The following is a 23,217-nucleotide window of genomic DNA, read 5'->3' as shown; positions in this document are numbered from 1 at the left end:
GCTGCTACTCCCCTTTGACCAGTGAGCCCTCTGCTATGATTGCCCGTGGGTCTTTCCCTGCGAATAACAAACTATGCTAGTTTTGTGATCATTGCAATAAGCGTGGTCACACTAAAAACACCTGTCGGAAACCACATGGCAAACCCAATCATGAGAAATAAAAAGATAACAAAAAGAGCCATGGCAATTTTGCATTCCTTGATGATATTTCTCAACATGATTTCCATAAGTTGAAAGATTAACTTGATCAAATACAACGTCTCCTTCTTGCTCATGATCAATCTAAATCTCCTAAAGTGAGTAGCGCTACTAGTTTAGTAGCCACCAAATTAGGTATGGTTTCTGTTGCTTATCCTTCTGTTTGCCATGATTCCGATTCATGGATAATTGATAGTGAAGCCACTAGACATGTGACGAGCAATATATCCCTATTTAGTGATCTCAAACCGTGCTCTTAACCTTGGTTTTTTTGAATTGCTAATTTATCTCATATTAATGTTGCTAAGATTGACACTATCATTCTGTCCCGTACTCTTATGATAGAGAATGTTTTATACATTTCCCACTTAACTGGCATCCTTATATATGTTGCTCAACTTACTACCTATAACCAAGTTAATCTTAACTTTCACTTGCATGATTGTGCTTTGGAGGATATAAGGGTAGGGAGAATGATTGGCTGGGTGAATGTGATGGTGATCTATATTAATTCAACCAGCAAAGAGTCGCCATGACACAAGCCTATACCGTAAACCTTTCTTTGCGTGATCCTTCTCAATTTTCTAGTAGTTTTCTTTCTGAGTTTGTTTAGAGTTTGTTTTAGATGAAATCAAGCTTTTGCATTTTTTGTTCTATTTATACTGGTATGAATTATTTTAAAAAGCTATATCCTTTATTTCTAAATAAAGACCTTCTAATTTTTCTTGTGAAATTTGTTCTTTGGCTAAACATATATCCTTTTCAATTAATCCATAGTGATATATGGGACCCTCTCGAATTGAAACAACAAATAGGGCATACTAGTTCCTCATTTTCATTGATGATCACGCTCATTTTACTTGGGTTTATTTCCTCAAAGACAAATCTACTATTTTTCCTGTTTTCCAGCAATTTCATTCTATGGTTAAAACTCAATTCCAAGTCCCCATACAAATTTTTAGTATTGATAATGCCTAAGAATATTTCAGTCACGCTTTCACCAATTACCTCACAACGTATGGCATCTATCACCAAAGCTCCTGTTCTTATAACCCCTCAGCAGAATGGTATTTCAAAACAAAAAAAATCGAAAACTTTTAGACATGACACGATCTTTTTTGCTCAACTCCAATGTTCCCAACCACTTTTGGGGTAATGCTATTCTTACCTCTACTTTGGTTTATTAACCTATACCTTCCTGTGCTCTAAACTTCTCCAGGCCTCTCCAAACTCTACTTCAAACCTACCCTTCTTCCCCGCTTATCAATAACTTATCCCTTCAAGTCTTTGGTTGTACTACCTTTGTCCCTTCTCATCATCACTCCAAACTTGATGCCTATGCCTTCAAATGTGTTTTTCTTAGTTACTCTCCTACTCAAAAAAGGTACAAATGTTACTTTCCACCTTCCCAGAAATAATTTGTTTCACATGATGTCGCTTTCGATGAAAAACTTCCTTACTTTCAAAAAATGCCTATTTGAGGGAGCGTTCTAGGATTAATTGGCCATTTTATGATCTTTTTTTCTGACCTTACGTCACAAACTGAGCCTTCCTATATCCAACCCTCTTATTTTCAGCCTATTGCCAAGCTTGATCCATCATCATCTAACCCAGAATCAATTGAAAAGGGTTCCAACAGTGAGATAAACATAAATATTAGATATGGGGGAACAATTCTGACTAACCAGAATAATGTAGTAACTCAATTAGACGCTAACATAGTGCCAGAACAGTAGTATGAGGAGACACATACCTTATGCTAATCATCCACTTCAATCTCAGATCCAGTACACGATGACCTAAGTTGGCCCATTGTGTTAAGAAAATGGGTAAGATCTTGCACTGCTAAATATCCGATTGGTAATTTTATATCTTATGAGAAATTATCCCCTAGCTTGAGAGCTTTTGCTGTTAGAGTTTCTGATATATGTCCTAATTCGGTAAGGTTTTTATGGTAATTGTCTTAGGATGAAAGAGAGTAAGTTCCTAAAAGTTAGTTAGTTACAAGAGAGAGAATGTGTGGCCTGACGTGTGTGAAGGCTAGAATATATTGTGTACTGCTTTGAATTAATTGGTGTGAATGAATATTCTGTTTCTCTCCCTTTTCTCTCTATCATAAGGTATCAGAGCCTCCTTCTCCGGCCCATGGCTCCGCCGGAGACGCGTTCCTCATCTGACCGTCTCACTGATATCGAACATCGTCTCGATCAGCAACAAACCGTTCTTGACTCTGTTCATACTCGATTGGATCAACAGTCTTCCAATATCTCTGACCTCAAAGTGGCATTACAGGACATTTCCTCTAAGCTGTCTCAAATGGGATCTTCAACGGGCATCCGTCCTGGTTCCGGCGATGGCGACAAACGACCTGGTTCGAGTGAAGCTGGGATACTCGGTTCAGGTTCGCCCGCTATTCCAACGTTTGGGTCCTTCCATGAGCTGCACGACTTTCGTTCGACCCCTGGATACTCGATCTCCACCAAGCAGAGCCGTGTGGAGTTTCCAAAATTTGATGGGTCTGATTTTCGTGGGTGGGCATATCGGGTCCGTCAATTCTTTGAGGTCGATGGAACTCCATTGGACCAACGCATACGCCTCCTCAGCATTCACCTCGAGGGCCATGCGCTGCGGTGGCACCAAACATTCATGCGTCATCGCTCGCTTACAGAGATTCCGTGGGTTGAGTATTTTCGGCAGATGGAGATTAAGTTCGCTGATATTAGAGATGAGCATCCGCTAATTACTTTAAAGAAGCTGCAACAATTAACTGACCCCGTCTCTGAATATGAAAAGAAGTTCGACGAACTCCTCTCCGAGGTTGACATCCCCGAACCAGTTGCCATTAACCTTTTTATCGGTGGGCTTCGTGCCGATATTCAAAAATTTGTTCTCAACTTTGCTCCTTCATCACTTTCGAGTGCAATGTCGACGGCGAGGTTGCAGGAGTCAACCATCCAAGCGCTCCACGATAATACACCGGTGTCCTATCGCCGCTCTAGCAGCTGGGTACCAGGGGACTCTGTTGGGTCGCGTTCAGTAATGGGCCCTCGACTAAGCCCAGTTAAGGATGCTACAGGGAACTCTACGATTAAATCATTCAACCAGCCACCAGCCCAATCCACTATGTCTTCCTCTCCGGTCACGGGTGTATCTGCTTCTTCTAAACCGAGCCGTCAACTTTCAAAAAGAGAAATGGATGACCGACGGAGGAAGGGATTATGTTACTGGTGCCCTGAAAAATTCTCAACTGGCCATCGCTGCAAGGAATCTCAATTATTTGCATTGGTGATTGAAGAAAATGAAGATCATTTCGAAGACGCTTTGGGGGAGGCACAGATTGATGCTTCAGGAACAATCAATGCCATTGAAGGAGACCACCGAGCGCCCACTCTCAAACTCGTCGGTCAGATTAAGAATCAGAAAGTCATTATTCTGGTAGACACCGGCAGTACACATAACGTGTTGGACGCCTCGGTAGCTAAAAGGCTTCAATTAAAACCTCAAGAGCGTACCGCAATCCGGCTTACTGTAGCAGATGCAAGACAGGTGATAGTTACTAAACATTGTCCTAATTTAGCATGGGAAATGGGTGACTCAATATTCACTGCTGACTTTTTAATTATGAAAATTGGGGGGTATGATATGATTCTTGGGACTCAGTGGCTGAGGACGATTGGTCGGTTCGCTATGGACATTGAACTGAGGTTATTTGAATTTGTCTACGAGGGTCGGAAAATTGAGTTGCATGGCTTGGGTTACTCTCCTTCTTCTGTTTTAACAGAGCTCTCTTCAAACCATGATATAGTTGCTGCTGCGTCTATTCTTCTTATTAACGCATCCTCATCTTTACAAGTGGAGCTAAAGAACCATACGTCCCTTCCTAAGGAACATGAGCAGCAGTTATATAAGCTATTAGATAGTTATACTGATGTTTTTGAAGAACCTAAAGAGTTACCCCCTTCCCGTCCATTCGATCATTCGATTCCCTTGCATTGTGATAAACCTATAAGCTGTAGACCTTATCGGTATGGGCCAATGCAGAAAACCGAAATTGAGAAACAAGTGCAGGAGATGCTTCATCATGGCATTATACGTGAGAGTTCCAGTTCATTTGCTGCCCCCGTGGTTCTGGTACAGAAGAAAGAAGGCACTTGGCGTTTTTGTGTCGATTACAGGAGGCTTAATGAAGCTACAGTAAAGAACAAGTTTCCTATCCCTGTTATAGAAGAGCTTTTGGATGAATTAACTGGTGCTGTATTTTTTTCTAAACTAGACCTCAGGTCTGGTTACCACCAGATACGAATGAAGGGGTCAGATGTCTACAAAACAGCTTTTAGAACACATGAAGGCTTGTATGAGTTTGTGGTTATGCCTTTTGGGCTTACAAATGCCCCAGCTACCTTTCAGGGCCTTATGAATTATGTCTTTAGGGCTTTCTTGCGGAAATTCATCCTGGTTTTTTTTTATGATATATTGGTTTATAGCAGAGATTGGGAATCACATTTACAGCATTTAGCTACAACCTTATCCACATTGCGGCATCACCAGCTGTTTGCAAAGTTTTCTAAATGCACTTTTGCTGCCACTCAAATCGACTATTTGGGTCATATTATCTCTGCTCAAGGTGTTCAGGCTGACCCAAGGAAACTTGAAGCCATCTATTCTTGGCCTCTTCCCTCTACTTTAAAAGAGCTGCGTGGGTTCCTTGGCCTTACTGGTTACTACCGCCGTTTTATCCGGAATTATGGAGCTATTAGTAAACCCCTTTCTGATTTATTAAGGAAAGACATTCCTTTCCAATGGTCTGTTGAGGCAAATGCAGCTTTCCTTCGGTTAAAGCAATTGATGACTTCACCTCCGGTGTTAGCTCTTCCTAATTTTCTTGAACCCTTCATTGTGGAGACTGATGCTTCAGGGACTGGGCTAGGTGCTGTCCTTTCTCAAAATGGGCATCCAGTGGCATTTGCTAGTAAGGTCTTAGCTTCTAAGAAGAAACCCCTTTCAGCCTATGAACGTGAATTGTTGGCTATCGTTTTTGCTGTGAAACAATGGCGCTCTTACTTGTGCAGCCGTAAGTTTATCATCAAAACTGATCATTTACCTCTTAAACACCTATTGGAGCAGCGTGATTTGAATCAAGATCAGTTTAAGTGGCTACATAAGTTGTGGGGGCTGAATTATGAAATAGTTTATCGTAAGGGAAGTGAGAATGCCGCTGCAGATGCACTGTCTAGGAAGGGGGATGCATCTTGTTTAGCTTTATCCAGACCTGTTTCTCCACTTTATGAACGAGTTAGGGATTCCTGGTTGACTGATGACCATCTACAGACATTAATTTCTGCCCTTGAACAGGATCCGTCCTCCCATTCTAAGTTCACTTGGCAGCATCAGCTTTTGAAAAGGAATGGCAAGCTGGTTGTTGGCGCTGATAGAGGCCTCCGTCATGATTTACTCTCATTTTTTCATGAGGATGGGGTTGGAGGCCATTCCGGGATGCACCCTACCTTCCAAAGAATTTCTTCCTTCTTTTATTGGAAGGGACTCGAAAGGGATGTAAGGAATTTTGTGCGTGCTTGTACTACGTGTCAACGATTTAAACCTGAGTTGACTACCTCACCAGGATTACTGCAACCTCTACCAATTCCTGAGCACATATGGACTGATCTTTCTATGGATTTTATCAGTGGTCTTCCAAAATCATACTCGAGATCCACTATTTTAGTAGTGGTTGACCGCCTCTCCAAGGCTGCTCATTTTATGGCCCTTAAACATCCCTTCACAACAGTAGAGGTAGCTCAGATTTTCCTAGACAATGTGGTCAAGTTGCATGGTTTCCCTAAATCAATTGTCACAGATAGGGACCCTATTTTCTGTGGCAAATTTTGGAAAGAGCTTTTTCGATTATATGGGGTTAAACTTCAATATTCATCTGCATACCATCCTCAAACGGATGGCCAAACTGAGGTTTTAAATCGCTGCTTAGAATGTTATCTTAGATGTATGTCGGGGGATTTCCCTAAACAGTGGGTAAAGTGGCTACCTCTAGCAGAACTCTGGTATAACACTACACATCATTCCTCTATTGGAATGTCACCTTTTGAGGCTGTTTACGGTGTTGTACCACCGATCCATTTACCTTATGTTGCTGGCGATTCTTCCAATGATTTAGTGGATCGCACTTGTCTCTCTAGAGAGTTGGTCTTACAATTGCTCAAACAACATTTGATGAAGGCACAGCATAGAATGATCCAACAAGCCAATAAACACAGGTCTGAACGTCACTTTAACATTGGGGATATGGTCTATCTCAAACTGCACCCCTTTCGTCGAAATTTGTTGAACAATTCATCCCTTCATAAATTGGCTGCTCGTTATTTTGGTCCTTATAAGGTGCTGGATAAGATAGGAGCTGTTGCATATAAGCTTGAACTACCAGCAGAGACACGGATTCATCCAGTCTTCCATGTGTCCCTCCTTAAGAAACATGTCGGGCCTACTTCTGTCTTGGCCCCCTCTCTGCCTCCTATTGACTCCCAAGGACAATTTACCTTGGAGCCAGAAACTATTTTGGGCCGGAAGATCATTAAGAAAAACAATGTTGCTGTTACACAAGTGTTGATTCAATGGAAATATTCTCAGCCTGAAGACGCTACTTGAGAAGACCTATCTACCATCCAGCAGCAATTTCCTGAATTTTCCACTGCTGCACCGCCTACCAGAACAATCCTTGTGGACAAGGATTTTGTTTAAGGGGGGGGAGTATTGATATATGTCCTAATTCGGTAAGGTTTTTATGGTAATTGTCTTAGGATGAAAGAGAGTAAGTTCCTAAAAGTTAGTTAGTTACAAGAGAGAGAATGTGTGGCCTGACGTGTGTGAAGGCTGGAATATATTGTGTACTGCTCTGAATTAATTGGTGTGAATGAATATTCTGTTTCTCTCCCTTTTCTCTCTATCAGTTTCTGACAATGATATTCCCAAAAATATAAATGATGCCTTGAAAATTCCTAACTGGAGAAAGGCTATTAATGAAGAAAAGAGTGCCTTCGCAAAAAAAGTGGCACTTGGGAATTAACTAAGTTTCCTAAAGTGAAGACAACAGTGGGATGCAAATGGGTTTTGACCAAGAAATATAATCCAAATGGCTTCGTAAGCAAGTATAAAGCAAGGCTGGTTGCAAAAAGTTATGATTAACAATATGGAATAGACTATTAGGAGACATTTGCTCCAGTTGTTAAGTTTAACACAATCACATTATTTCTCTCTCTAGCTGCTAACCTTAATTGGCCCTTACATTAATTAGATATAAAGAATGTGTTTCTTAGAATAAGAGACCTATATGGATGTTCATCCTGGATTTAGCGGTAGTGAAAATAAAAGCAGAGTTTATAGACTTTAAGTCATTGTATGGTCTAAAACAATTAACACATGCTTGGTTTGAAAGGTTCACTGATGCTGTAAAGAAAAAGGGTTACAATCAGTGTCAAGCTGATCATACCTTATTTGTTAAACACACTGGTGGAAAATTAGCCATCTTAATAGTTTATATTAATGATATAATTATTACAGGGAATGATATTGATGAATTGGAAAACCTAAAAAGGTTCTGAGTTGCAGAATTTGAGATCAAAGATCTTGGATCTTTACGTTATTTTTTTTGGTCAGACAGTACATGTTTAGATTCTTTGCTCTAACTTTGAGCAATCATATCTCTCAGCACACACATTAAGTTTAAGCTATCTACTACTTGTTTTAAAATTTAGAAGGTGTACTTGTTGCTCACAAAATGTCATGAGCAGATTCATTCATTTGCTATACTTTTACTCTGTTTCAATTTAATTGCTCTTTATGGGATGATTTATCTCCTTATTTGCATTATCATACTACAAACTTCCTTTATTTTGCATGCTATCATTCCAACATACCATTGATCATTTCCATGCATCATCTCTCATTCATACATGCTAATATCATCATTAATCTTTACATAGCATGATAGGCATGTTCATTACATATGTTATCATAAGAATTATATATCATAAATAATGTAGTACATTACTCAATCTCTTCTCTTTTTCTTGATCCCACATCTTGCACCCTCTTTTGCTTGCTCATAAACCTATTATGGTTGGTTAAGAGAGGGTGTGAGTTGAAAGAATCTTATTAGCAAAATAATAACTACCCTGACATACATGACAAGCTTAGCATTCATAATATGCTTACAACTTAATATTTTTATAACATAATAACATGTTAAAAAACCATCATGAATTTATCATAAAACACATAGACCTATGACATAATTTAAACATATTCACATTTACAATACATAAGTTCATTAAATCACATAAGCATAAAAACACAACGTATATGCAAGCACACACCAAATACATAAGAATGGGGTAAAGTTTACTATCTTTAACCTTTTACATTCAATCTTTCTTCTTGCTCCTTTTGCTTCTAACTATTAAGGTTACTTAATCAACCTTTCCACTTATCTTCATTCATGCCTCATGGCCATAAACTCATCAACTTATCAGTGTCATTCATTTACTATAGCTATGGAATTAATGACATTCATACACTTTAACTTTTAACTTTTGAGCTTCGATTCCAATCTTTTTAAAATTAATTCTGCGTGCTGTTCCCTTATAATTCTACATGTAGAATTCAATTTCAAACTCAAAATCAACAAAATCTAACTCCTTCCCCTTCACCTCAACTTTGCCGAAACATATAAGGTTTTGGCTTTAAAATTCTATTTTCAATTTCAGTGCTTTCAAACTTGTTTTCTCACATTTACCCTACACGATTTTTCATTTTAAATATATTAAAAATATCAAAATTATCAAAATCCAATCCTATCAAGAAGCCTAGGTCTGGCCAAATTTGCACAGAGGTTAGGGGAAAGTTGGATTCTTTCCAATTTCACTGTAGATCCACGTGATTTATAGTCTTTTCTAGCTTTAAAACATGATTCCATAATCAATCAATCTTTTTCATGGCTTAATCAATATTGGATAGCATAAACACTTAGGGTTTTTTGTTTACAAATCTCAACAAAAATCATAACCAAGCTTTGTAAGACATAAAACATCATAAACTACGTTGAAAATCATGATCTTGTCTTGAAGCTTGGATTTTTCTAGGACTTGAAGCTCTTATTCTTCTTCTCCTTTTTCTCCCTAAATAAATTTATTTAATGCTAGGGTCCATACATATAAGAATAAAAAATAACTATAAAATTTAAAAAAATGATGAATCTAGATAAAATAAATCTAATCTAGATAAAACCAGATATATTGTTTGATTTTATATTCCTAAAAATATCTTACAGAAAAAAATATTGAAATAACAAATTAATATTAAACTAATAACAAACTAATGGGTCTTTAAGGGGCTTTGATTTTCTGGACATCATTCTAGATATACAAGTTTAGCTATCATTCCGGTTCTCAAAGGTTAAATCAATTAACACCTAAAAGCCATAAAGCTCAACTCAAAGACCTAGAGAAAAGATATATGAGAAAGTAGAAGAGAAATGGAATGTGAACTCCCTTAATTAGCTCCGAGCTCAAGCTGCCATCTAATGCCTGCAGAACCTCGAAGTTAGCCACAAATCAGCTCCATGGAGGCTTCACAAATCTCCTTGAACGGATCGGCCATGGACGAGAAGGGAGGAGATGCAAAATTGGTCAAAAGTTGAGCAGAATTTCGGTTTGCTGCAGAGGACAGGAGAGAGGTCGAGAGAGAAGAGAAATTTGGCAAAAAGAACAATGAGATGACAATGGGTGATGAGCTCTTCTAGAAAGTGATCTACTTCCCTCTTAATGCCAGCTAGAACCAAGAAAAGGAGAGGAAATTTTTGATTTGAACTTGCTATCCTAAACCCATGAACAATAGCGCTAGCTCTCAGGTTTTAATAATCCAAACACACCATTTAATCTAGCTGCTTGTCCTTGATCATATTTCCTTCAACTCGAACTCCCTATCTTTTTTTTCTTCAACGTTTGTTAATTAATTTATCCAAAATGCCTACAGCATAAACCACTAAAATGTAATATCTAATATCACAAAAATCAAGTGCTTAATAGAAAAGATAAAATCATGCCGTCTTTTACCTCTTTTTAACTCAAATTCCATGTAATCACTTTAAGCACACTTAATCACAATGGCTACATGTTTTACTTCAATAAACGCAATAAAATCCCCATATAATGTGCGCAAGGTCATGATAAAATAGAGGTTTGTCACTCCATCGAAAAAAGGAAGCAAGTTGCAACAGGAGTGGGAAAATTAAAAACCAAAGCAGGTCATCATATGGATCGACACAGTCTCGTAACTTAAAAGAAGCACGGCCCATATGCATAGGCTACTGTTCATAGAACAACAAAAATAGAGATGAGCCGCACCCCATATATAAATGGCTCAACTGAAACTTGATTTTGTTTTATATGTTATATTGCTGCAACCTCAAAATGGGAGAAATCTTCTTGTTTCCATCTTATCAAGCTTGAATTTGAGGAGTTGGACTTGGGAGTATAAACCATTTGTGTGCGCGCGCTTGTGCGTGCGTGTGTATATATGTGTGTCTGTATATAACACCACCGGCCCATTGTTTTGCTCCTTGTTCTAACTATTGTGCTAGTGATTAAGAGTTTCCTTGAGAAGTAGCTCCAGAGTGCTATCTCGTAAATTACACAGGATTAACGAAATGAGTGTCAGAGAAAAAACCCGAACACCTTGAGTTGAATGAATGAAAAACTATGATGGATATCAACTTTGTATTTCAATGCAGCTCTTAGGCAGAAGTCAAAATCATCACCTATTTTTAAGTTTTTTTAGCTTCGATTGACCATGTCATCTGACATCTGAAGCTGTAGTTCTCTTCTTGGTGGCATTCCCTTAAGTCTCCAAGGCCCTATAAGTTTGTTTTTTTTTTTTTTTCCCCGAAGTATAAATATCCTCCTATTAAAAGTAATCCTACTCAAGGCGTTCTTTTAGTGAAAAATTAAAGCTTAGTTCGCCATATTGTGAAAGACTAATCTGTTTTTTTTTTTTTGAACCCAACCCTTATACCATAGATAAAAAGTTAAAACATAATGCTCTTTGTACAAATGAACAACAACAACAACAAGCCTTATCCCACTAGGTGGGGTCGGCTACATGAATCACATGACGCCATCGTGCTCTGTCAACAACCCAGTCCTTAAATATGTTGTTGACTAGGAGGTCTCGTTCAATGACCTCATTAAGCATTCTTCTTGGTCTTCCTCTGTTTCTTTTTATGGGACTCCATCTTGTCTGATCCACCCTCCTCACCGGGGCCTCCAATGACCTTCTCTGCACATGTCCAAACCATCTTAAGTGATTTTCAACCATTTTCTCTGAATAGGTACCACACCGACTCTTGCTCTAATATTTTCATTTCGAATCCTATTTTTTCTTGTATGACCACACATCCATCTCAACATCCTCATTTCTGCTACCCCAACTTTGTGCTCTTATTTTTCCTTTATTGCCCAACATTTACTACCATACAACATAGCCGGTCTTATAGCAGTCCGATAAAATTTTCCTTTAAGTTTCTCAGGTACCTTTATTGCCCAACTTTGTGCTCTTGTTTTCCCTTTATTTCTCTTTGTACAAATGAAATTGAAAAGATTTTCTAATTAGCCTTGTATTGCACTAGCACTCCTGTTCTCTTCCTGGCACGATAACTAAACTGACAGAGAGTAATTTGGGCCAATTTAGACCCAATTGATTTACAAATGACTAGCCCAAAAAAATTACTCATTTTAGAATATTTTTGCACATGCCTAACACATCCACAACAAACACAAAATCTCCTAGGATTCTCAAGGAAAAAGGAAATATATACCTTGACATTTGATCTTAGCTAAAGAACATAGAGTCAATTAATCATAGTAAAGTTTGATAATTCAACTTTAATCTAAACTCAATTTTTGAAAACGCTAGATTCATCATATTTGAGAAAAGATCCAATCAAGTCACCTGAAAAATTGGCAACTTCTAAAGTGTAATAATCCATAGCCAAAAGAACTACTTATTCCTTATTTATATCAAGCATATTGTAATCTTCATTACAAGAGAGCAAAATCTTACAAAATTAGATGATATTTACATTCAAATTACACGATGACGAAACTATTTTTTCATTCCTTCAAAAAGAATGCCTTTACATAAGCTTCGGGATGGTCTCAAGAACCATAGATTGCTTGTTGTTGTAGACAACCATAAGTAAAAATATTCATGACAGTGTGTAAAGGTTAGAGGCACTATATATATATCCACCACATGCCACGACCCACGCATAATACATTGAACATAACACAAACCATGAAAGGCAACACAACTTACCTCCATTACTAGTGCTAGAATGAGTCATTTGAATGCCATTTCAACCTGCCTGGCTGTCTTTTCCACTGCCAGCCACCATTCTTCATCTTCGTCATCAATGATCTGCTTTGGAAACCAATTTGATGGAATCAAATCAATCATCAATTAATATTGCAACTTCATGTGAACTTATATATATCTATATATATTAGCCATATATCTTGCAAGCTATCTTGTAATTAAATGAATATCACTCTCATCTCCTCTACAATACTTGCTATGTAATCTTAGCTACAACATATTTAACGGCCAGAAAGGAATTTGTTTGTAATTGGACAAAAGATAATTTCTTTTTCTAACCACTTTTCCACCATATTTCCTTCTATATATTAAATGGGCTCCAATATTAATGAGGTTGTTGCAAAGTCCATCTCACCTTTTTGTGGAGTTAAAAGGAAATTCAAATAACGCTTATTTTAATTCAATGTAGCCTCTTGGAATGTAGAGAGAAAAATTCCATTAATTCAATATTGTGTTAGGGTTTCTCCCAAGATTTTGTCCCCTCCTCCCTACATTATTTAAAGGGAAAATTGGGGAAAAGTCCCCATTTGAAAAATATATTAGTAAATAGGACCTGACAATTTGTCAACTTTTAAGGTCCTTCAATAAAAATAAATTTCAAAATGAAAAGACCAAAATACCCTTAATTGCACATACTGGGAGTTTATTTGCACATAAAGAATATATGTTGCACATTATTGGAGTTTGATTACACCTAACCTAAATTGCACATAATGGAAAATAATCGAACAAGGCAAAAACTCAGTTGCACATAAGAAAGATATATTGCATGCAAAAAAAAGTCAATTGCACTTAACTTATAAATTACAAATAATGGAAGATAAAACACATACACACATAAAGATATATTACATGTAAGGCAAGTTAGATTGCACCCAACATGCTTTGAACATAATAAAAAATAAATTACACATATGAGAAGTTTAGTTACACACAATAAAAATATATTGCATGCAAGGAAGTTAGGTTGCATAGGACATGTTTTAAGCATAATAGAAGATAAATTGCATATATAGGAAGTTTAGTTGCACATAGGAAAGATATATTGCACGTTATTGAAGTTTGATTGCACCAAACCTAAATTGCACATAATCCAAAATAAATTGCACAGATTGAGAATTTAATTGCATGTATGAAAGATATATTGCACATTATTGAAGTTCAATCGCACATAACCTAAATTGCACATAACGGAAGATAAATTACATAGACTAAGAATTAAATTACACATAGGAATGATATATTGCACATAAAGAAAATTTAGTTACACCTAACCTAAATTGCACATAATAGAAGACAAATTACACATATGAGAGTTTAGTTGCACACAAGAAATTATATTGCACGCAAGGAAAATTTAGTTGCACCTCATATAATTTGCACATATTGCACTTATGTTCTAAGCATGTTGTGTGCAATCTAGCTTGCCTTACCTATAATATATCTTTATTATGTGCAATTAAACTCCCCATATATGCAGTTTATCTTCTATTATGTGCAACTTTAGGTTAAGTGCAATTAACTTTTTCTTACGTGCAATACATCTTCCTTACATGCAATATAATTCCTTGTGTACAACTAAACTCCTCATATGTATAATTTGTCTTCTATTATGTGCAATTTAAGTTAAGCGCAACTAAATTTTTCTTCTGTGCAATACATCATCCCTGTGTGCAATTTAATTCTTAGTCTGTGCAATTTATCTTCCATTATGTGCAACTTAGGTTATGTGTAATTGAATTTCAATAATGTGCAATATATCTTTCATACGTGCAACTAAATTCTCAATCTATGTAATTTATTTTCGATTATATGCAATTTAGGTTTGGACAGTCAAACTTCCTATATATGCAATTTATCTTTTATTATGTTTAAAACATATCCTATGCAATCTAACTTCCCTTGCATGCAATATATTTTTATTGTGTGCAACTAAACTTCTCATATATGTAATTTATTTTTTATTATGTTCAAACCATGTTGTGCGTAATCTAACTTGCCTTACATGTAATATGTCTTCTTATGTGTAACTAAACTTGCCATATGCATTTTATCTTTCATTATCTACAACTTATAAGTACAACTAATTTTTTCTTATATGCAATATATCTTTTCTATGTGCAACTAAATTTTTGCTCTATGTAATCATCTTCCATTATGTGCAACTTAGGTTGGGTACAATCAAACTCCAATGATATGCAACATATATTCTTTATGTGCAAATAAACTCCCAGTATGTGCAATTAAGGGCATTTTGGTCTTTTTATTTTGAAATTTATTTTTACCGAAGGACGTCAAAAGCTGACAAATTGTCAAGTCCTATTTACCAATATATTTTTCAAATGGGGACTTTTCCCCAATTTTCCCTTATTTAAATTTACTTTTGTTTTCCCTGTAATTTTTTGCCTCTGTGTTCATATTATTTTTCATGCAATATTATTTGACATTTTTTGAAGCTAAAGAGAAAATGCAATTAAAAGAAAGAGACAAATTGAAACAAGTAATCAATTAACATACTAACCATAGTGCTGAGTTCGGTCTTCTTTTGCTTATTCTCAACTTTTTCAACAGCTTTTAATGCTTCTAGCCACCAAGAACCACTGGGACTGTCCGTGATATTGTCATTGTAGGAAGGGGATTTCCGTGCCTGATCATTGTTAAGAAGTGGATGCCTTCGTTCATCATTTATTGACTGCCCATTATCAACCATCCCAAATGAATTAAATTCAACTGAAGATTTATAGATTACATCAACTGGTAGGGGTCGCGAGGGAGATCGATAACCTGGTCCCATTAAATCACCTTGTTAAAAGGAAGAAGTGAACTTAAGTGGATGTTAGAGAAACTAACTTGGTCACTGAATTGTTAAGCATATTAAGATTTATTCGCCACAACACGGTGCATCGTAAGTTAGCCTCCAAAAAACAACAAAAAGACTCACATCCCCCGTTCCATATCTATTGTTACAGACTTTTGTTTTGTTTCATAATTGCTCCTTCCTTTCCTAAATATAATGGTTGAAGAGTTTGTTTTGGGTCTAAATGTAAAATCCCTATCTCATTTGTCTCCCACATTCATTATTTTTTCTTCAAACCATCTCATCAATAGAACACAGTAAAGGGGTAGTTTCTCTTTTCAATATGAATGGTTAAAAAGATTGGTATTTTAGAGAAACTAACATATCTAATTCTTAATTGTTTTAGAAAGCAAAGCCATAGCCAACTGTTTTTTTCTTTTTTTAGGATATCCCCTTGTTTAACAATTTTAGTTCTCTCTCATTAACTCTTCTTTTCACCTACCATCTTTTTCTGTTAATCTTTTTTTTTTTTTTTGTGGTTCCTTCCTCATGAAGGAATTAAATCCATTGATTTGTGTACTATCATCTTCAACAAGATGCATTTATTAATTTTCAAAGAATAAAGTTAAACAAGCCCAATGATTCAAGGATCAAATTGTTTTTAGGCCTAAAAGGATCAAATCATTAATTTACTGTGAAACAAGATGGTATGCTAACCTCTGCAGTCCGGATCATGACATTTCTGATAATACATTGCACTTCTTAGATCAACAACATACATCACTGACCATCCAAATATCTCATCAGTAAATTGCAAACTTAGACAAAACAATCAAATGAAAGACAAGACTTCCATACATCATGAGCATAGAGACTAAAGAAATATTGAGCTTTTCGAACATAAAAGTGTGATCATATGACATTTGAGATGAAAAAATTTGACTCACAACTAAGAAGAAAAAAAGAACCATTAGATGCAAATCATATTGTTGATGAATAAAAACTTACCATGATTGCTTTTATGCTCCCTCCCAATTCGTTCACAATATCGATTCCTTGACATGCTATATACCATCAGCCCAAATTCTGAGAACCAATACCAGGCTCGAATTTTCCCTAAAATTGCAGGAAGGCATCAAGTTGAGCAAGTATATTCCTAGTATACAACTTGACAACTAAGCTATAGCATGATATAAACTTGGATAAGATTGATAATAAAAGGAAGAGTTATAGTTGTTCAGGGAAATGTAGACATCGCAATAACTGTCCCCTATCTTAGACAACAAACACATGAAATGAAAGCTAGGGTTAAATTAAAGGAACTCCCTTGACTTTCAAGAGAATAAGGACTCTCCGAACAACACTAAACCTTGCCTAAGGCATTCTGTTGAAGCAGAATAGCTCCTAGCGCCCCCTGCTCCATTAATTCTCTCACTTCAAGAAAACAGAGAATAACTGCTTTGGTCTAATTCTCCTTCCTACGCCCTAGCACCACCATGAGTAGGAAAAACTTAAGAAATCCCATTGGTCTTTCTTCTCTCACAAACCTCTCCCCACCTCCTCCTGCAGGCTTTGTAGAAGCCCTCTTTGTATGTATCAGCCCATGTCAGCATGAGGCTTAACAAAACATGAAGCCAAAAGCTAAATAGGATGTAACTTCCACAGATTTTCGGATGTTGAAAGTGGGCTCATTCTCATTAGGCCCAAACCGAAGATGATCCAACTCCATTATAATTAATTACACTCTTTTTATTTAGCATTATATTTTGCTTTTTATTTAGGAATTTAAATAATTCTTCCAGGTTTGTTGTGATTAGTTTTTAGGATTGATTTAGATAAGATTATATGCGATTTTATCGCACCTTCTTCTCCTATATGTATCGACCATCCTAGTTGAATAAACATTCAATTTTCGTGTTCGACTTCCATCATGGTATCAAAGCAATGGCTTAGTCCTTTAGAGACACGGTGGTCGGACCATCACGAGTCTTCACCACCTACAGCGATTCTACCAGAATCTGTCAAGAAGTGCAGGAGACTCCCACGCGATGGCCGAATCCAGAGGAAGCCCTCAATCTAGAGCGTCGTGTTCGACAGGAATAATTCTCGCTGCTGACTCCTCATAGACGATGATTACTCACCGATTAAATGGCAAAAGCTATCTACAATGGTCCAGGAATGTTTTGATGTTCATAAGAGGACGAAACAAGGAACATTACTTGACATGGGCCTCGAAACCACTAGAACCAGAGGACTCGAAGTATGCAGCCTGGTGCGCCGAAAATAATTTGGTGATGACATGGTTGATTCATTCCATGAATACCGAGATTAGCGAGAATTGTCTCCTGGCCAACTCTGCTCGAGAAATATGGGAATCGGCCAAGAGCACCTTCTCTACCAAAGATAACACAGCAGCACTCCTTCGAGTAAAGCGAATGTTACATCTCTACAGGAAAACAAATTGTAGACATGATAACCAAACCATTGGTCAAAGCCAAATTCGAAGAGCTTACAAACAAGCTGGGAATGATCAAAATCTATCTGCCAGCTTGAGGGGGAGTGTTGAAAGTGGGCTCATTCTCATTAGGCCCAAACCGAAGATGATCCTCCTCCATTATGATTAATTACACTCTTTTTATTTAGCATTATTTTCTGCCTTTTATTTAGGAATTTGAATAATTCTTCCAGATTTGTTGAAAGAGCAAGACTAAAAGTAGTAAACATAGTTGAAACAAAATCAAACTTGTAATTTGTCCACTAACTAATGCTCACATGACCAGAGTCAATACTACAAACTTTAGAAGTATCACCTGATATATTCCCAACAGAGGCAATGGACTCTACAAATTTATCTAGAAATGGGAATGGTGATCTTCCCACAAAGTATGCTTCTGGAATGTCGCTTTCACAACTATTTGATGTAAATTCTGGGCGATATTGATGACAGTGTTCATGATTATAATTCACCTGTAAAAATAAAGTTCCCATTGTTCATTATAAAACAAGGGTTCTCATGGTCTTAAAAAAAAAAAAAAGGACTGATATACAAGAAAGCCATTATCATGTCCAATTATGCAAAATGTAAATGTCAAAAAATGCAGAAGTCAACAGAGCAAAATTCAGTACCAGAGAACAACCCCTTGTTTAGAAAACCATATGAAAGGCTTAACTTGTGCACCTACCAGCACCATATCTTGTGAAGCAATAAATCAAACAATTAAAAGATATGAAGAACCTCAAATTGTTTGAGTAATGAAATATCTGAAAAGAGAGATGGAACAAAAGCAGTGCAATCAAAAACCAAGAATTTCAAAGCCTACTACTACCTCTGTATCATAATATAATGTCTTCACACAATTGGACTCAGTTTTCCCAACTAAATACTTTTTGCAGTCAGCATCCATATTGCAAATCAATGATGCCATGAACATCTCCTCTTCACCCTGACATCGAAATACAGATAACCTAATTCAAAACTAAATAATTTTACCAAAACCCCCCAGGGGGATATAATACATTGCAAACACACTATCTTGCTCAGAATAATGCATATTTTAGCAACTTTCACTGCATTGGATTTGATCATACAATTCGTGTTCTATCAAGACGGTTTAGGACATCACCTGGTACTAATACATGCTATAATTCATTCCACATTACAATGACATAATTTTGAAAAGTTGCAAAGCGTAAACAAGCACATAACAATGACTAATTCTAGGTGAATAATTATGTGATCAACCAATATATGTTATTATCCACTCCAAATATTCTTATTATTCCCAATTCAAATCTTCACCATAATTATCCGAGAAAAGATGCTCATTAAATTAAAATCTTCACCATAATTATCTAAGAAAAGATGCTCATTAAATATTTATTTATACTAAATAAAATTTTGAAGTGTTAATATTGATAAATCGAGGACCATACCAGGTTCTTACACTTATATCGACCAGATGGTACAAGCACAGAACTTTTTCCTGCTTTTGATGATAGAGGTAGACGGAAGCAACGATTCCGAGAATATACAGCAGTGTCCACAAAAAGCTGGCTTGAACATTCATCAGAGCTATCCTTCTTGACAAACAGATTTTCAAATCTTTCATCTTTTCCCCTTGCATTTCGAACTCGTGAGCATATCTGATAGTTTGTAGTCATCACATGGTGACACTAGTTAACACTTTATATAAGAAAGACCAAAATCAATGCAATGTCATAACTCAAATTCTCCTTCTCAAAAGTTATAGGGGGGGGGGGGGACAGCACATTGGTCATTAAAGAACTTGAATTATTTATGAAATCACTTTAAAATACAAAGGTATCACAAGTGATAGAAAATCAACCTCATTAAATACCATCTATGAATATGCTTAGAGAGTCAGACTTACTTCAGAAACAAATGCTCCTGCATGAGAGTTATCCTTGAAAGCAGTTTTTGGTATGTGCATAATTAGATGTCGAGAGAACTTCTCTACAAGTAAGATTAATATGAGATAATAAGCATTCAAACAGTAATTCTGAAACATAGGACTTGCTGCCACAGCACTGCTTTACAGGTATGTGAAGTGATAGCCAAAATGATGATAAGAACCTTGCCAAAGCAGTTAATACTTACTAGAGTGACACAAAAGGCTTTAATCATTCTAGGGAAAAAAAATACAACATGCCAATAAGAACATTACATGCCTCTTAGCACAAGAGCCTAGGCTCAAGTGATACTTCAACAAGACTCAATGAACCGAAATTTGTTTCCTATTCCACCCATTTCCCCACACCCAACTACTAGCCTTTTGCCTCCCTCCTTCATAACCAAAAATGGAATACTACATGTTTCTTACATCATTATAGGATAAAGGAGCCAAAGGTTATTGATTGTTCTTCCTTTCACTACATGAAGCAAAACAAAGGGAATGTAATGGTGCAGGCAAAAAAGCTACAACATAGATATAACAAAGCAATTGAACTCGAAAAAATCCATACCATCAGTTGAAGAGTCCATTTCTACTATCCATTCTGGGTCTCCGCAGATAAAATATTTTTCATTTAAGGCCTCTAGAATTACTGTGATCAAGAGATCCACCATTTCATCCCCATCCTTCCCGGGATTGACTCTCTTGTTGAACTCCAAATCAAAATAAAGGTGACATGGTAAACCCTGCGAGCAGAATATCATTCAAAATGTATGAGATCCAAAGATGAAAATTTGCCTAGTTGACTCATAATAGTACTGTATCAATCGTTCACTAAAATCAATGACCATGAAACACACAAGACTGTTACCTCTTGAATCACTTCATAATGATGACGCAATTTGGAATCCATATTTTTGTACCTAAATGATCATTGACCAACATTGTGAAAATGCATACATAGAACTTTCAATACCAATAGAAGCAATAAAAAATTAATCAAACGGAAAAGAAAACTACAAAAGTGACCTTCTCCAAAACTCTGTATACGTAGATGCAAGGAACCTTCTTTGTCCACTAAAATGGTCTTGATAACTAAAGATACGAACATGGTCTTGCCCTTTGGCAAACTCCATTGCTTCATCCTGCCTTGGGAATGTAACCCATACTTCCTCCCTGAACATACATAAACCATGAGTCAAGCTCACTAGTTCACATGATGAAAAACATTGTACAAAATGAATCATCATTGAAACAAAGTATAAACAATAAACTAACACCCCACACCTTGAACCTGATTTATTTTTCTCAAAAAGATCAAGACGTATCTCATGTAGCAAGCGCCAATAACGAACTGGTCTTTTGGGAGGTACTCCATGTGGAGATCCATAAAATACAACGGGAGAGACATGTTTCCCGTGACTAAAACCATTTGCTTTAGCTATAACTGATTTAATCTGAAAAGAAAATGCAAGGTAAATTAGATTGAAGTAAAAAGTACAATTTAATTGCTCCACTGCATCAGTATAAGTCCTTTTTGCAGCATCAGGTGTTGGCAACAATTACAAAACAGCCCCTAGTACAGCACAAAAACATAGGGGGTGTAATTAAGTAGCAATTACTTTCTCAATGGAAGACTGCACGCCTATTGCTTGGCCAGATGGAGAAATGGTGGATGTAGTGGGACTTTTCCGCTCTTTTACAACCGATTTGGGAGATAGAAGGTCAGAATGTGGTGAGATCTTATGTGTTGAACTTCCTTGATCCAATCTGCTTTTAGTTCTCTTTCTTTCTCTCACAGCAGATTCTGTGAAAATATATGTTTTTACGTCATTTATGGTATATTCATATTAAAGAGGGAAGAGTGAAATCACACACCAAATAGAAACTAATATCTAAATAAATATCTTCGTGTTTTTGTCATTAATTTGATGGACAATTAGCCATCTGTCAACATACACACACAGCCTGTGCTAGTCATTAATTTGAAGAACCATTAACCATCTATCACTTGATAATTATGTGCTGCTATTAGAGGATTAGTTATAAGTTAGTTAGGCTGTGAGGTATTTAGTTACGCATGTAGTTACGAGTTAGTATTTAGTTAGGCAAGTTGCTGATCTGGATTGGCACTGTACGGCATAGAGACACAATAGGAATAAGTTACACAGAAAGGGAGAACAATGAGGGCGACAAGAAACAAGGGCAAAATGGAGTAGACATGTTACGCAATTATCCACAAAAAAATAACACGTTTTACACCTTCTAGCATAACATAATGGTGATAGGTTAGTTGATAAGTGCACGATCGCTCTTTACAATGATGAAATCAAATTGGCCGTATAAAAACAAATTTTCAAAAAGCAATTTAAAGGGATAAAGGAAGGCAGATTTGATTTCAAATATTAAGGACCCAATCCAACATAATCAACGATTTGTGCTGAATGACTAGAAGCTATAAGTTTTAGAGAGAACAGAGAAGCGAAAGCTTACGAGGAGGAGATAAACCGCACTTGAAGCACGCGAATAAGCGATCAACATCGTCCATAGCAGTTGAAGACATTCCTCTTTCTCTCTGCGACGCAATGTTTGCTTCCCTTGGAATAGAATGAAAATCATTTTTCTGTTCCTCATCAACGGCGTAGAGGCGGAAATTTAAATTTTCAAGAAAGCTGAAAAACAAAGGGAAAAAAATCAGAAAATCAAACGCCTCCACCAACCTTCCAAAGACTTTCTCGTCATCATTCCTCGCAATCGCCTCCGCCAATTTCAGATCCCAACTGCATCGTTCATAAGTCCTGGAACGGAAAACCTTCCACACCGTCGATATTTCCGCAAGGGCGCTAATTAGATTTGGACGAGATTCAATAAGGTTAGCGGTGGGAGCAAATAGGGAGCAGATCAAACGGCAGTGGTTCGATTCTCCGTCGGCGGTAGGCGAATGGCCACCGGAGTGTGTGGAGGGAGGTCAAGGGAAAGAGGAGAGACATTGGGAATTTAAGAAATATTTTAAGTATAATTTAGTCCAAAAAAAAAAAAATTCAACCCCGGAACTGATTTCCCTTTCCCAATTCCCATAAAATATCGAAAACAAAAACATTATTACAAACTTTGATCTTTTAAACTTGTTTTCATTTTTTTAACAAAAAAAAACTTGTTTTCATTTTAATTTTGGTCTCTCAATATTCAAATTATAGGTTTGAGTCCCTTAAGTTTCTTTTTATTTATAATATTGGTTTCTATAATCTAATAAAATATTAGATCATTTTACCTCTTGACAGATCAAAACCTATAGTTTGAAATTTGAAGGATTAAAACAAAAATAAAGACAAATTTAAAAGATCAAAGATTATATTAACTCAAACCAAA

At 36.6% G+C, this 23,217-nt stretch overlaps 1 protein-coding gene across 13 annotated transcripts; it reads right to left on the bottom strand.

Annotated features, from left to right (window-relative positions):
- Positions 1 to 9,477: 9,477 nt before the first annotated feature.
- On the bottom strand, positions 9,478 to 22,834 carry LOC114754500 (DNA-directed primase/polymerase protein). 13 transcript variants are annotated; one of them, XM_028943364.1, is made up of 16 exons: positions 22,569 to 22,832; positions 22,342 to 22,440; positions 21,471 to 21,655; positions 21,136 to 21,305; positions 20,878 to 21,024; positions 20,720 to 20,771; positions 20,420 to 20,594; positions 19,828 to 19,910; positions 19,370 to 19,579; positions 18,763 to 18,879; positions 18,247 to 18,403; positions 16,445 to 16,552; positions 16,154 to 16,219; positions 15,161 to 15,423; positions 12,580 to 12,684; positions 9,478 to 9,791 (listed from the first exon to the last, which is right to left on the bottom strand). In XM_028943364.1, exons 1-15 carry the CDS (start codon positions 22,591 to 22,593, stop codon positions 12,604 to 12,606), a joined length of 1,938 nt encoding a protein of 645 aa, XP_028799197.1. In that variant the 5' UTR covers positions 22,594 to 22,832; the 3' UTR covers positions 9,478 to 9,791; positions 12,580 to 12,603. The 13 variants fall into 13 exon arrangements, with proteins under 13 accessions (XP_028799197.1, XP_028799316.1, XP_028799250.1 ...); XM_028943483.1 differs by lacking the exon at positions 9,478 to 9,791 and adding an exon at positions 11,977 to 12,213; XM_028943417.1 differs by lacking the exon at positions 9,478 to 9,791 and adding an exon at positions 12,250 to 12,437.
- Positions 22,835 to 23,217: the final 383 nt, after the last annotated feature.

The sequence above is a fragment of the Neltuma alba genome, unplaced genomic scaffold (assembly GCF_004799145.2).
Source record: "Neltuma alba isolate B1F8T4 unplaced genomic scaffold, ASM479914v2 tig00000174_pilon, whole genome shotgun sequence".
Lineage (NCBI taxonomy): Eukaryota > Viridiplantae > Streptophyta > Magnoliopsida > Fabales > Fabaceae > Neltuma > Neltuma alba.
Note: the sequence above shows the minus strand (reverse complement) of the source record. Positions and strands in the feature narration are given on the sequence as shown.